Source organism: Rhinatrema bivittatum, chromosome 19 (assembly GCF_901001135.1).
Source record: "Rhinatrema bivittatum chromosome 19, aRhiBiv1.1, whole genome shotgun sequence".
Taxonomy (NCBI): domain Eukaryota; kingdom Metazoa; phylum Chordata; class Amphibia; order Gymnophiona; family Rhinatrematidae; genus Rhinatrema; species Rhinatrema bivittatum.
The window spans coordinates 26,982,016-26,995,611 of record NC_042633.1 but is presented as its reverse complement, the minus strand read 5'-3'; the positions used below and the strand labels follow the sequence as shown (position 1 = coordinate 26,995,611).

At 42.7% G+C, this 13,596-nt stretch overlaps 1 protein-coding gene across 1 annotated transcript in view; it reads left to right on the top strand.

Annotated features, from left to right (window-relative positions):
* Positions 1 to 13,596, top strand: part of ATP13A1 (ATPase 13A1) — a 90,596-nt gene that overhangs the window by 39,461 nt on the left and 37,539 nt on the right. Inside the window, exons 11-14 of the mRNA XM_029584908.1 lie at positions 3,838 to 3,975; positions 4,566 to 4,686; positions 5,436 to 5,593; positions 12,434 to 12,609. Coding sequence (XP_029440768.1) covers positions 3,838 to 3,975; positions 4,566 to 4,686; positions 5,436 to 5,593; positions 12,434 to 12,609 — 593 coding nt within the window. The remainder of the gene's footprint in view (positions 1 to 3,837; positions 3,976 to 4,565; positions 4,687 to 5,435; positions 5,594 to 12,433; positions 12,610 to 13,596) is intronic.

Below are 13,596 nucleotides of genomic sequence, written 5' to 3'. Positions count from 1 at the left end.
TTTGGAGTTGTCTAGTTATCATACCACTTGGTAGTGATGAAGTCAGTGTTAAAATATGTTAAGCACACTTGTGATCACTCCAACATGCTTCCTGGGAAGGACCCAAAGGTTTTGGATGCATTTGAAAAAAAATATTCTAGGGGTCCATGGTAGTTGCTCGGATTGCAGCTCACCAGCTCTACATGGAGCAGTATCTGCATTTGCCCTATATCAGTATTTTTCCTAAGAACATAAGTGTTTGCCATACTGGGTCAGATCAAGGATCCATCAAGACCAATATTCTGATTCCAACAGTGGCCAATGTAGGTCATAAGTATCTGGCAAGATCCCAAACAATAAATAGATCCCATCCTGCCATCATGCAGTGTTAAGTAGTGGTTATTTCTTAAGTCTACTTAGTTAATAACAGTTTATGGACATCTGCTCCATGAACTTGGCCAAATTTTTTAAACCCAGATAGACTAATGCATTAACCACATCCTCTGGTAATGAATTCCAGAGCTTGATTGTGTGTTGAGTGGGAAAAAGTTTTCTCTGATTATGGAGTTTCCCCTACTCTTTGTATTTTTGAAAGAGTAAATTATTGATTTATATTTACCCGTTTTATTCCACTCATGATTTTATAGACCCCTATCATTTCTCCCCTAAGCTATTTCTTTTCCAAGTTGAACAACCCTAACCTCTTTAGCCTTTCCTTATAGGGAAGCTTTTCCATCCCCTTCATTTTGGTCACCCTTCTTTGCATGTTTTCCTGTACAACTATGTCTTTTTTGAGATGTGGCAACCAGAATTGCACACAGTACTCCCAGTGTGTGGTCTCACTATGGAGTGATAAAGAGGCATTATGACATTTGCCATTATATTTTCCATTCCTTTCCTAATAATTTCTAATATTGTTTGCATACATACAGTTAATGCGACTCCAACATTGCTTTATGCTTCAACTGCAAGAGGAAATGTGGAAAAAAGGATTTGCATCCACAAAAAAGCAGGGGAGTATCTTGCTTGTTACGGCGGTTACTACCCCAAACCAAACAAGCCAGATACTTCACTTTCAATGCATATCCAGCACAGCTCACTGCTTCAACGGCAGGGGGAATGAAGTAAAGAGGATTTATATTCAGACAACCAACAACGGCTGAATTGCACAGGCAGGGTAAACAAATGGGAGTAGCTTGCTTATTGCAGCAGTTATTACCCCAAACCAATTAGCTAGATACTTCACTTAGATGCAGCTCCAGCACTGCTGTCTGCATCGATGGTGGGGGTGGAAGGGAATTGGAACCAAAGAGTTACCAATAAGGGCCCTGACCTCAGCGGTCAGAGTAACAGATTATGAAAACAAATAGGTGTGAAAGTTTGCTGGGCAGACTGGATGGGCCGTTTGGTCTTCTTCTGCTGTCACTTCTATGTTTTTAAATAATTTTTTTCTATTTTTTTGGAATTTGGTTTGTTTTTTTTTTTTTAAGTCAGTATAGATTTTTTTTAATTTTTATTTGTTTATTTTTGTTATTTCATCTCTTCCTATATTGTGCTGCCACTTTCTGTATGTGACCTTGGGTCATCTCCTTCATTGGGCACTTACTGTATGTCTATAGCAGGTTCCATCACCTTTCTGTTCTCACAGTTAGAAGCTCTTTGGGACAGGGGCAATTTGACCATGCAAACTACTCTATATAGACCTGTCTCTGTTATTGGAGGTATGGAAAACTAAAATGTTTGTTAAAATACATTTCATTTGTGTGAAATTTCTAACTGGCTGCGTATCATGCAAAATTAGCAACACAAAGAGAGGCAATAGATCAAAGGCGGCTGGTATTGGGCTTGAATCTTGGAGTCATTGCTGACAGATTGAAATCCTCAGCTCAGAGTGCGGCCGCAGTCAAAAAAGCAAACAGAATGCTAGGACTTATTAGGCAAATATGGCAGCTTGGATGGTAGCAGCTTGGGAAACAGCCAGGAAAACAAAGGAGGCGGACTCTGGCCGTTGCCTCACGCGCACTTTTATTGACAGTGAAAGCAAAAGAGAAAAACAGATGCAGCTCACCTTGCCGTTCTGACTGTATTCAATGTGCTCTCGCAGTAAGACTTCCTCTCTGCTCTCCGGGGCCTTTTCCCAACCCCCTGGGCTGCCATGATCCACCCTACCCAGAATCCCTTGCTGGGTCGGGACTTAAGAGGACCGGCACAGGTAGCTGTGGCCGGTCCTTTAAGGTGTTCCTCTGTGTAGCCCGCACCATGGAGCAATTATAGCAGCATTGTGATTGTCTGTTTTATTCTCCATTTCTTTCTGAGTAATTCCTAACATTCTGTTTGCTTTTTTGACCTCTGCCGCACACTTTGCTGAGGATTTCAGTGTATTGTCCACAATGACTCTCAAATCCTTATCCTGGATGGTGACCCCTAAAATGGAATCCAGCATTGTGTACCTATAGTTGGGATTGCTTTTCAGGTAGGTGAGTTCTTAGAGGCTAGTGGTGATATTGAAAGCTAAAGTGCATTAAGCCTAAACGCAGTGGACCACAGGTACAGTGCAATCCATATTTCAGATTATTACAATGCATTTGAAACAGTTTTCTAAGCAAGATCAAGTACCTTCCAAAACAGTTTGAGAGATGATTTTGCAGTTTAGTGCCATTTTGCAAATGACCTAGGTAAGGGAGTTTAACTGAGGAGCATGATGGTAACTGCTCAGCGAGATTGGCTAATCCCTGCCTTTGGGTGAGAAGAGACCTTTGCCTCTGGGGATCATACTTGGCTGAAATTCTGCAGGGTCCCCTTTTGCCATCCCCTGGATAACTCTAATTGCCCCGGGTGTGTGTGTAGACTTCTACTGGTTATAATTGTCGGTTTAATCCACAGCAAATAATAATTTGGAGGATGCAGACTATAAAAGATGTGAAAGAAATAGTCCCATGTAAATAGAATTTCTTTTTCCGGTTTGACCCATGCCTGCTGATGTTGGGTTTTTTGTTTTTTTTTCTGTTTTCCCTTGTACTTTAGAGGCTTCCATTGCATCCTTTCTTCCCCTCTTCTGTCTTTTCTGAAAAGCATGCACTCAATCTGGTATCGTCCTATCTCTGATCTGCTTTCAGTTATAGCAGGCGGCAGTGACTGGAATGCCATGTACGTCTGCCTCGGCATGGGAGCCTCCAGCTCTGATTTTAAGATTTTGAACACTGGCCCACATGCTATACTGCCTCCTCCTGTTTTGCTTTTCTGTTCTTTTTCTTATTTATTTAGAAGCCCTGAGAACCAGATTAAGATCCCACTCTCAAACAATGGGCCGAAAGGGGTGGATGCGACCTGATAATGGCCCTGCAGAAACCATGAAACATCAGCTATGGCCATCCTCCGAACCATGCGCTAGCCCCCTTCCTGCACCATCAAGGGGTGCCGAGCAAGTCCTTTATCCAGCCCTCCCCTGAAAAAAGGCCAAAATGCACATAATAATGGCCCGCCAGGGGGGCGACTCCCTTCTGGACTTGCAGAATCCCTCGAATGTAGGCCAATGAAGAGGACCGTTTTCGTGTTTTCAGCAACATAGAAAAAGCAGAATATCAATAAAAGAAATAATGTATGTTGCCTATCCTTATGTGTGAGATTCTAAGTAGCGTACAACAAAGTAATGGTAATACATATTAGTGTTCCTTAAAATATCAGTGCCGTTATTACAAGAAGTAGAATTCCTTCCGCTCACTTCACTGTGGTTTATTGAAAGATTTGGGTTGCTTTCGGCTGGGGGTCACAAGAGGAGTTGCTCTGACTTGGAGGTGTTTTCTCAACCTGCAGGCACACTAATGGGGGGGGGGGGGGTGCTGCTTTTTCATTTTTTAGGCACCAAGGACCCGAGCAGGAACCGTTACAAGCTGTTTCTGGAGTGCACCCTCATTTTGACTTCGGTGGTTCCGCCTGAACTCCCAATCGAGCTTTCACTGGCCGTCAACACGTCTCTCATTGCGCTGGCAAAGCTCTGTAAGTAGCAGCTTCTTCCACTCTTCCAGCTTTCCCTCGCTTTCTCTCTCCCCATCGCGCGCTCTCCCTCAGAGAACCCTCCTCCCTGTCACCTCCCATGCATCCAGTTTTCACGTTGCAGCCTTTTCTCTTCCTATTTGGCAGCTGCGAATTGATTTTACGGTAACATTCATTTCTAGAACTACAGCTCTTGTACTCTTTCTTCTAGCCCTGTTTCTCCTTTCTCGATGTATTCCATGTATTTGATTTTGTGTTTGGATATTGTATGTCTTCTGCATATTTTATGGATGGTTTTATTGCAACTCACTTGGGATTTTAGACAGGCGAGTCATAAATATTCCTTTCACCCACGCCCTCTCTTTTTTTTTTTTTCTCCCTTTCATTCCTCTGCGACCTCATCTGCTTGTCCTTGCTCCTCCACCTACTTCTTACCAGCTTGCCTCTCTATCTTCAGCATGTCCTCCTTTCCAGCCATATCTTCTTGCTGTACCTTCTTTCTTCCACGGTCAGTTCTTCATCTCCCGCTTCCATCTTTCTAGCCCCTTCCCTAGCCTCGCATGCCCCTCATAGGGATTTCTTTCTGTTTGCAGACGTGTACTGTACCGAGCCGTTCCGAATCCCCTTTGCTGGCAAAGTGCAGGTGTGCTGCTTTGATAAAACAGGCACTTTAACCAGCGACAGTCTCGTGGTTCGAGGAGTGGCGGGTCTGAAGTAAGTAGCAGGAAGTTTAACAGAACTTTATGTGTTAAAAGGTGACGCACCGGCCAGTTTGGTTTTCTTCAGGTAAGGCACCTTTCTGTCTGTCTAGTAGGAAACCTTGGTTTTCACACCTCCTCAGTTCTGCTTCATTATGGAGGCTCAAAGGTCTCACATCTGCATCATGTCTTTGTTCATTTAAAGTATTCTTTTTTGCTCTGCTTTTCTTTTGTTTTTTGAAAGTTAAGAATACCATGGGAGGTCTGTGTTAGGTGTGCTAAGTTTCCTTCCTGTGGAACACTGGCAAAATAGCCACCCCTGAGGTTGGGCCCTTCTCCCTCTGTGTCTTATCTAAATGTTGCATGATTTTTATCTTTCATCTGATGTTTAAAAAATGTCTGCCTGACAAATGTTTGGTCAGAAACTGTTAGTTTATAGTGATAAGTGGTGTTAAATGCCAATACTTTGATTGGCCAGTGTATCCTCCTTCGTAGAGTATGGCAGCATTTCTTATCTGATGGGAAACAGAATATGTGCCAGGGCTCTGGCTTGGAGGAGCGAAAAACTTAATGCTGTACAGGTGACCACTTATGGCAAGGAAGGGTTTAGTCTGAAGGAACTTTCTCTTAGCCCCATCAACAGTAAAGTGGAATTTGTAGTTCGTGCAGTCGTCCAAAGCTGTGGTGGGAAACAGACACACAGTAGCATATAGGGGCAGTATGTCCTACAGGAGACAGCTTTGGCTGAATTTTTGTATATTGCAGAGACGGGAAGGAGGTGACGCCAGTGTCGGATATCCCTGTTGACACGCACCGAGTCATAGCAACTTGCCATTCCCTCGTCCAGCTGGATGATGGGACGTTGGTGGGAGATCCACTGGAGAAAGCCATGCTGACTGCCATTGACTGGACTCTTACCAAAGGTATAGAGAGAGAAGCCACTTGTAACTAAAAATAGAGTTCAGTGTATTGACTACTTTTGAGTGACTGACTTGGTTCTTAAAGTAGCACTTGCAATTCGGCAAGTTTGTTAAGGTGGTGAAGATCCCAGTTCAGAATTCCTGAAAAGGGATGCCATACAATTCATGTCCTTCAGAAGTGTGATTCAGTCTCCCTGCATATTTGACAACCATGCTTGTGCCTTTCACAGTTTTATGAAAGTTCATTTTACATATCAAATTCCTTAACACACCCTTGAAAGGCCACCTGATACAGTTTTCTTGGGTGCAACAAACTTATGTGCATGGTTTTAGGCTGTGAAAATCCAGAGTATGTGCAGATGGTTGACTTGTGTATAAATCCCGTTTTTAAAATGTCTATCTTGGACCTTCATGGCAGCTGCCTAGTGCCTTCACTGATCTACTTAATTATGTTCTTGTACCCTTAAGTTTCCCAGTGCATTAAACTACACATTGGTTTTAAGCTTAAAGAATATTGAAGTGCCCTCTCAAACTCCTGTCAGCACAGAATAGAAAACGTCTAGCTGAAGGGCCAGCAGTTAAAACCAATACCTTAGGCCTTCCATCCCTGACCTGCCTCTGTCACCTTCAACAGCATTCTGGCATCATAAGAGCATGCCATGCTGGGTCAGACCAAGGGTCCATCAAGCCCAACATCCTGTTTCCAACAGTGGCCAATCCAGGCCATAAGAACCTGGCAAGTACCCAAAACTAAATCTATTCCATGTTACTGTTGCCAGTAATAGCAGTGGCTATTTTCTAAGTCAACTTAATTAATAGCAGGTAATGGACTTCTCCAAGAACTTATCCAAACCTTTTTTAAACACAGCTACACTAACTGCACTAACCACATCCTCTGACAACAAATTCCAGAGTTTAATTGTGCATTGAGTGAAAAATAATTTTCTCCGATTAGTTTTAAATGTGCTACTTGCTAACTTCATGGAGTGCCCCCTAGTCTTTCTACTATCCGAAAGAGTAAATAACCGATTCACATCTACCCGTTCTAGACCTCTCATGATTTTAAACACCCCATCGCCGTGCAGACATTCACACACTGGCATAGTCCAGTCATATTAAAAAAGAATACTGAGGTCTATATTCAAAAGCATTTAGCCAGCTAACTCAGAAGCTAGGCAGCTAAATAAATATTTGGAGACTTATCCAGCTTAATTCTAGCAGGCTGAGGGGCCTGATTTACTGTCTCTTATGGGAAAAATGCTTAGTAAATGAGGCCCTAAGGAACATTCTGGAAAGGCTGGTCAGACCAAAAACCTTTCCTAGAGTTAGCCGGCTAATGTTAAGATAGCCAGCTGTATTCAGTGGTGCGACACCACTATTTAATATACCTGCAAAGTTAGCCAGATAAGACTGTCTGGACTGTGTCTGAATATGGAGCTCAATATCGTCACTAAAATTGGTTAAATATTTCTTACCACCCTCACGTTACTTTATTGCAGTAGCCAGCAAGGAGCATGTGCAGCTGCAGGAGCGGAAGCAGTGTTTAGTTTATAGCAGGCTCTTGGCTAGGATGTCGAGTGTCTGTGTGCATACAAGGAGGTCTGAATAAGGAAGGAGGGGAGAGAATTCTGGTTTATTAGCAACAGCATGGCAGCAAGCCCACCTATTGGGCAACAATTGTTTTCCTCCACGTGGCTGTCGGCTAATTGGGGAGCCACACTAGGGGCCTGTGGGAGCTGCCAATGGTCCATGGGCCTCACCTTGAAGAACAATATTCTACAGGCTTAACCTGTAGAAATAAGCCTAGCAGGCTGCTAGGAGGAGTGGATTTAAATAATCTGACAAAGCAGCGTTTGGAGTAATAACAAGAGAACTATTTATGGAAATACAATAATTCGAGGCCATTAAAATGAAAATTGCCGGCTTTGTGTCACCTTAGCTTATCAGGGCAATTTGTTTACTTTCTGGCTAACAAATTATTCCTGCCTGTGCTTGGAAAAAAAAAAAAGGTCGAAGTGTTTTTGTTTGTCTCTAGCACAAAGTTCACAATCAATGTAGCTGGGGTTACTTGGAGATCTCTAGATGTCTATCAGTCGTGCAGTTAAAAATCCAGGGGCTTCCCGGATCCTGTATCCCTTGTTGGTGGCGGAAGCGAATACTCTTACAATCGGTGTAATAGATTCTACTGGTATTTTAAATATCTTGAGATCCAGTGATGTCTAGACTTTCCACTGACCATCTGCATGGATTCCCTCAGCAGGAGGCAGCCCAGAACCAGATGCTTCCCCACTGCCGAGGGCTGCTGATCCATCTGGGGATCCCTGAGGCCCGCCGAGATGTCTCTGAATCTCTTTGCGCACTCCCAGCAGCTAGGCCTGAAGGGGACTATCCTGTCCTCTGGGCTGAGTGCGGTATCCGTGGCCAAGGAGCTTCCAAAGTCACACCGGAGGACCTGGCAGACAAAACTGATTGCTAGACCCCGAAGTTAGCGGAGACTCAGAAACAGCAAGGAAAGTCCCTTTCTTTTTTTTTTCTTGGTAGCAGGAAAATAGTTTCAGAAATTAAAGAACAGCCCCAGAACATAGCTAGCCTGAGTCCACCATTTTGCTGTGCCCAACCAGAAACTAAATTTGATGTGGCCAAAAATGGGCTAGCGATATCATTTAGACAGGAATTGGCTTGAATGTAAGGGAACACATAAAGAAGCCCTTGATTCCATGGAATTGAACTGTCATGGGTCAGTAGACTGTTTCCAACATAAGAACATGCCATACTGGGTCAGACCCAAGGTCCATCAAGCCCAGCATCCTGTTTCCAACTGTGGCCAATCCAGGCCATAAGAACCTGGCAACTTTGTTTAATGGTGTTGAAGAGAGATCTGTGCAGTGCCACAAAGTTGAAATATTTCCTGTGCTACCTAATGATTCAATGACTGTGTGTGTGGCTATAGTTGGCAGTTTGAGTGTCTGCTATTACTTTTGGCTCCCCAGGAGATCAACAGTTACTCTATACAGTACATATGCCTATTTTCCTTTTTGGCAAGCTTCTTGACAAAAGATTGAAGGAGCCTATATCCCTCCATGTTTGTTGATACAGAACATCGCTACTTGGTTGTCTGTCAGGATCAACATCACTTTCTCCTTTAAGCAGAAATTGAATACTTTTAGGCTATTGAAGATGGCCTTCAGCTCTAGATTCACGCGGAACAATCTTTCCTGTGGAGACTCTTCCTTGAGAACGAAGGTCATTCAGATGACCTTCCCACCCTTGGAGTCATCTGTGGTTAATGTAACTGGAAATTGAGGTTGATGGAAAAACTGACCCTTCAGCAGATTTGCAAGGCCTATCCCTGATGTCAGAGTGGATGAGCGTATTGGATGTATTTACTTTGTGGGAAAGTGGTTGTAGGTGCTGGTTCCACTGAAAGTTCAGATGCCACCGAAACTGTCTCATGTTGAGTTGTACAGAAGGGGTAATATGGACTGTTGCTGCTCTTTTGCCCAACATCTTCACATAAAACGGGCAGATGCCTGTTTCTGATGTGAAAGAGTATGGATTATTTTAGTCAGTTTGTGTGCTCTCTCTACTGAGGGAGGAACACTTTCCCTTGTATAGTAAGTAGTCACCTTCCTAGGAAGTCTATTATTTGAGTATTGTTTCAAATTAGATTTTGGGAGAGTAATGACTCCCAAGGATGGAAGGGTATTCCTCCTACAGAGTGTGGAGAAACGAGCTTCTTGAAGGTATGGGCTGGGCATGAGCTAGTCTAAATATGGGAAAGCCAAACCATTGCGCGCTCAGATGAGTAGCAACCGCTGCGAGGCAATTTGTGAACCCCCTGAGTGCCGCAGAGAGGCCTCTAGGGTGAACTCCGGATTAGTAATGATAACTAGATAAAGTGAATCATAGAAACTTCCTGTGAGCTTTTTGAAGGGGGAGATGCATGTAGGCATACTTGAAACCTAAGGCAATTAACCAGTCATTGCCCTCCAAATTAGGGAGGATGGTTCTTGTGGTGAATTGTGGATCTTTGTGTCTGAGATTTATTTTGCACTGAGGCCTTTTGTTTCCCTAGTAAGTACCCTTTTGCTTGCAAAGCCTGTCACCAACAGGCAGGTAGCAGCCTAGCTTTTGCTGTGTGCTGCATTTTCCTGTTAACTTCAGTAGAGAGAGGTAAATAGTGGTGTGCCCCAGGGATCCGTACTGGGGGCCGCTCTTTTAGCATGTTTATAAATGACCTATGAGCTGATCAAACCAGCTGCTACAAAATTATTCAAAGTTACTAAATCACAAGAGAGTTGTGAGAAATTGCACGAAAACCTTGGAGAGGCTGGGCAATCCAAGTGGCAGATAGCACTGATGATGTATTGATTTCAATTATTTATATTCTGCCAATTTCCAACCAAGGATTGGCCAATGCGGATTCTCAATAAAAATGTCTAGGACAAAGTGATAGATGTAGGGAAGAGCAGCCCAATTATAGCTAACACAATGCAAAGCTCCACGTTGGGAGTCGCCAAGCAGGAAAAGGATCTAGGAGTCATTGTGGATAATACGTTGAATTCCTCTGCTCAGCGTGTAGTGGAGGCCGGGAAAGCAAATAGAACGCTAAACGTTGTTGGGAAAGGAATGGAGACTGAAAGAGAGAATATCATCATGCTGCTTTTCATTCAGAAATGGCGCCAGCTAAAAAGTCTTCTACACGACGTCTCTGTCAGCCATGTGTTGTGTCCATCTGACTATAAGTTGAACCAGCTTGTTTGAGAGAAAAAAAAACCCTGTGCTTTGAGCCGATCATATATTATTCATTCATTTGCATTAATGAAGCTGAGAAAATGAGTGAGGCCTTTACAAAGAAGAGAACCCAAGGACAGGGCGAGGTCCCCTAAAACTGGATGTGCTTTTGCTGAGTCTGACCAGCCTGCTGGCTTAAACAGAGAACGCCTGTTTCATACCTTTCTGGAGGATCCGAAGAAGAGGGAGAGCGGGCGTCTGCTTTCCTGAAAAACTCCACTCCTAACTTTACGTTCCAGGGACGTAAACTCCGAATAATGCAAAAAGTAGGAAGTCTAGATGTAGTCTTGGATCCCACAGTGTCGGTGCGCCCCCGTGTTAAATCTGTTGTGGCTACTGCTTTTGCTAAGCTGTGACTTATTACATCATTTGAAGCCCCTCTTTCACATGATATTTCAGTCCCTGATATTTTGGGGCTTAAACTACTTCAATTGATCGCATTCAGGTCACCCGATTGTGCAGAATGCTGCTGCCAGTATCTAGACAGGTTCACATATGAGGGATCATATTTTCCCCAGTTCTCCGTTCCCTTCACTGGCTTCCCAATCAATGGTGGATTAAATATAAATTGGCCAATGTCGTCCATAAATTATTGTACAGTGCCTTTGCCATGGATCAGCTCGGTCCGAACCGAGCTCTGAGATCTGCACACCAGGGTCTCCTCAAAGTGCCTTCCCTATGTCTGGGAGCAGGCATTTTTAGTCTGCTGCAGTGGAATTCCTTATCTGCACCCCTGTGAACCATAATACACACCTAGGCTTTTTAAAAGGCATTAAAGAGGCCTTTGAGCTGACAGATTGATCCTGTGGGTTCTTATTTCTACAACGGAACTTATGATGTTAGATTTTTGTCTTTTGGGTTATTCACAGCCCATTGGGTAACATAATTGGTTTTGTTGTCATGCTTGACTAGAACTATGTTGGTGGTTTTAGACATATTTTAATGTATACACTTTTTGTATCACACTCTGAACTTTGTGGGAGCGGGTTATGAATATTTTAAATAAACATTGTCTGAAATATAAATGTAATCTTACCAGAGAGACTGTGCAAGACTTTAGTTATTTATTTTTTATTTATTTAGCATTTTTCTATACCGACTTTCCAATAACAAAATTACTGATCAATTCGGTTTACATTCTAAACAATAACAACAATGACAAGTAAATGTCTTACAATGAACAGGTCGAATTAACTTGGATTAAGATACATGGGGGTAATAACATAATTAACATGTTAAGTGATTTAAGTGCCTATTTAGGTAGTTGAAACACGTGAATATGTATATGCTCCTTTCAAGCAATTGCTTTGTTAATCACTTACGTTTAATAGATAAAACCCGAATTAAAATCTGTTAGACAAACTAAATGAGTTTTTCTCTAATTAGAGCACATCCTAGTAATTCAGAACGTAATAATTCTCAATACTGTAGCGATGCCTACAGTGTGCATTTTGTGTGTTGTAAGTGCTGAAGGTTAAGAGCGCCTTGGAAATGTTGTAGATATTCAAAAGCTGCTATTTTAAAAAGCTTACCCAGCTATATTCTAGCCGGATAAGTAGAGGGCATTCCAGGGACAGGTAATAGACGTTCCTGGGAGGAGCGGAATTAGCTGGTTAGGTTAACTGGAAAACTTAGATATTCAGAGTTATCCGGTTAATCTAAAGGGCTACCTCTAGCCGTGCCATAGGGCTGGTCTAAAGTTAGCCAGACACACCTATCCAGCTAACTTTAAGATATCTGGGTATATTCAGCAGCGCTGAATATCCTGCTTAAGTTAGCCGGATAGGTGTATTTGGCCAATTTAACTAGCCGCTCTGATTTTTGGCATGTATTTGCTACCTTCTACTGACTGACTACCACTCTGTCAGTTTCTAAGTCCATCAGCTGTCTTTGGGCTCCTCACCTAGACTGCTATGGGTTATCCTCTTAGGCTACATGGGTTATCCTCCCATGTAGCCTAAGAGTTTACTGAAATCTAAGCTGCATTTGCCTGCAGCTGTGTTTCCCTGTCATTTAGTGCTTTGAGTTCCTCTGTTTGTTTGCTTCTAGATGAGAAGGTCTTTCCTAGAAGTATTAAAACTCAGGGGCTGAAGATTCATCAGCGTTTTCATTTTACCAGTGCACTGAAAAGAATGTCCGTTTTGGCATCCTACGAGAAGACGGGCTCTATGGACTTATGCCTTGTTGCGGCTGTAAAGGGAGCCCCGGAAACCCTGCACAGAATGGTAAATCCCACAGCGAGCAAAGTTTACAGTCATAAGACGTCTTTTCAAACGTGGTATAAAATGTTTAAAAAAAAATGTTCCCTGCTCCCAGTTTAATTCCATAGTAATATCAAACAAACAGAAAAATACCTGCCTAATAATCCATAGACTGGAACAAATTATTAGAGAGGTGGACACTCCAAAATCTTTTCACATTTCCCATCAATATTAGTATGGCCAAGATCAGTTATTCTCAGACAGCAATATTATAATCAAGCTAGGGAATTTAAAGTCGTCTTTTTCATTGCATAGCCAAAAAAATGTGAATAAGTGCTTTAAAAAAACCCAAAACTAAAGTTCTCAAAAGATTTAGACAGGCAAGTGGGAAAAGAAATACTTAGTACTTAGAGTTTTGTAACTGAACCTAAGCTTCATACAAACTCCGTCTTCACGGTCAGTGTTTTGGTACAAAAATGTGGCTGCTTCTGGAAAAGTTCCGACCAGCCTTCTTAAATAAGTGTTTCGCAACCTTTTCTATGCCAGGGACCAGCTAGTTACCTTCCTTAAATGTACATGGATCACTTGCAGTGCTGATGAGCAGGCATGGGTCCCTCAGAAAATTAAACTGGGGGGGGGGAATATACTCCCTCCCTCACCTGGTTTTTAATCTAATGGGCCAGCCCTGCATCTGCTACTGCCCCCCTAAGATAATTAGCCAGTTTAAGAAAATTGTTTTCTTAAAAAAAAAAAAACCCCAAAAAAACTCCACACACTCTCTCGCTCTCTTCCCTTCTCTCTCCCAGCCAGCCAATAGTACTGTCCTCAGAACAGAAAAAAACACCCTTATTCTTCATCCCGTCTAGCCATCAGCTAATCATTGAAAAAAATAATTCCCTCCCTCTTGCCCTCCCCATAAGTTGGCCATTTCAAAAATAAAATTTAAAAAATCTCCCACTTTTTCCTCTTGGCACTCTCACAAATTCCAGTCCAGAGTCAGGCCCATGTCTG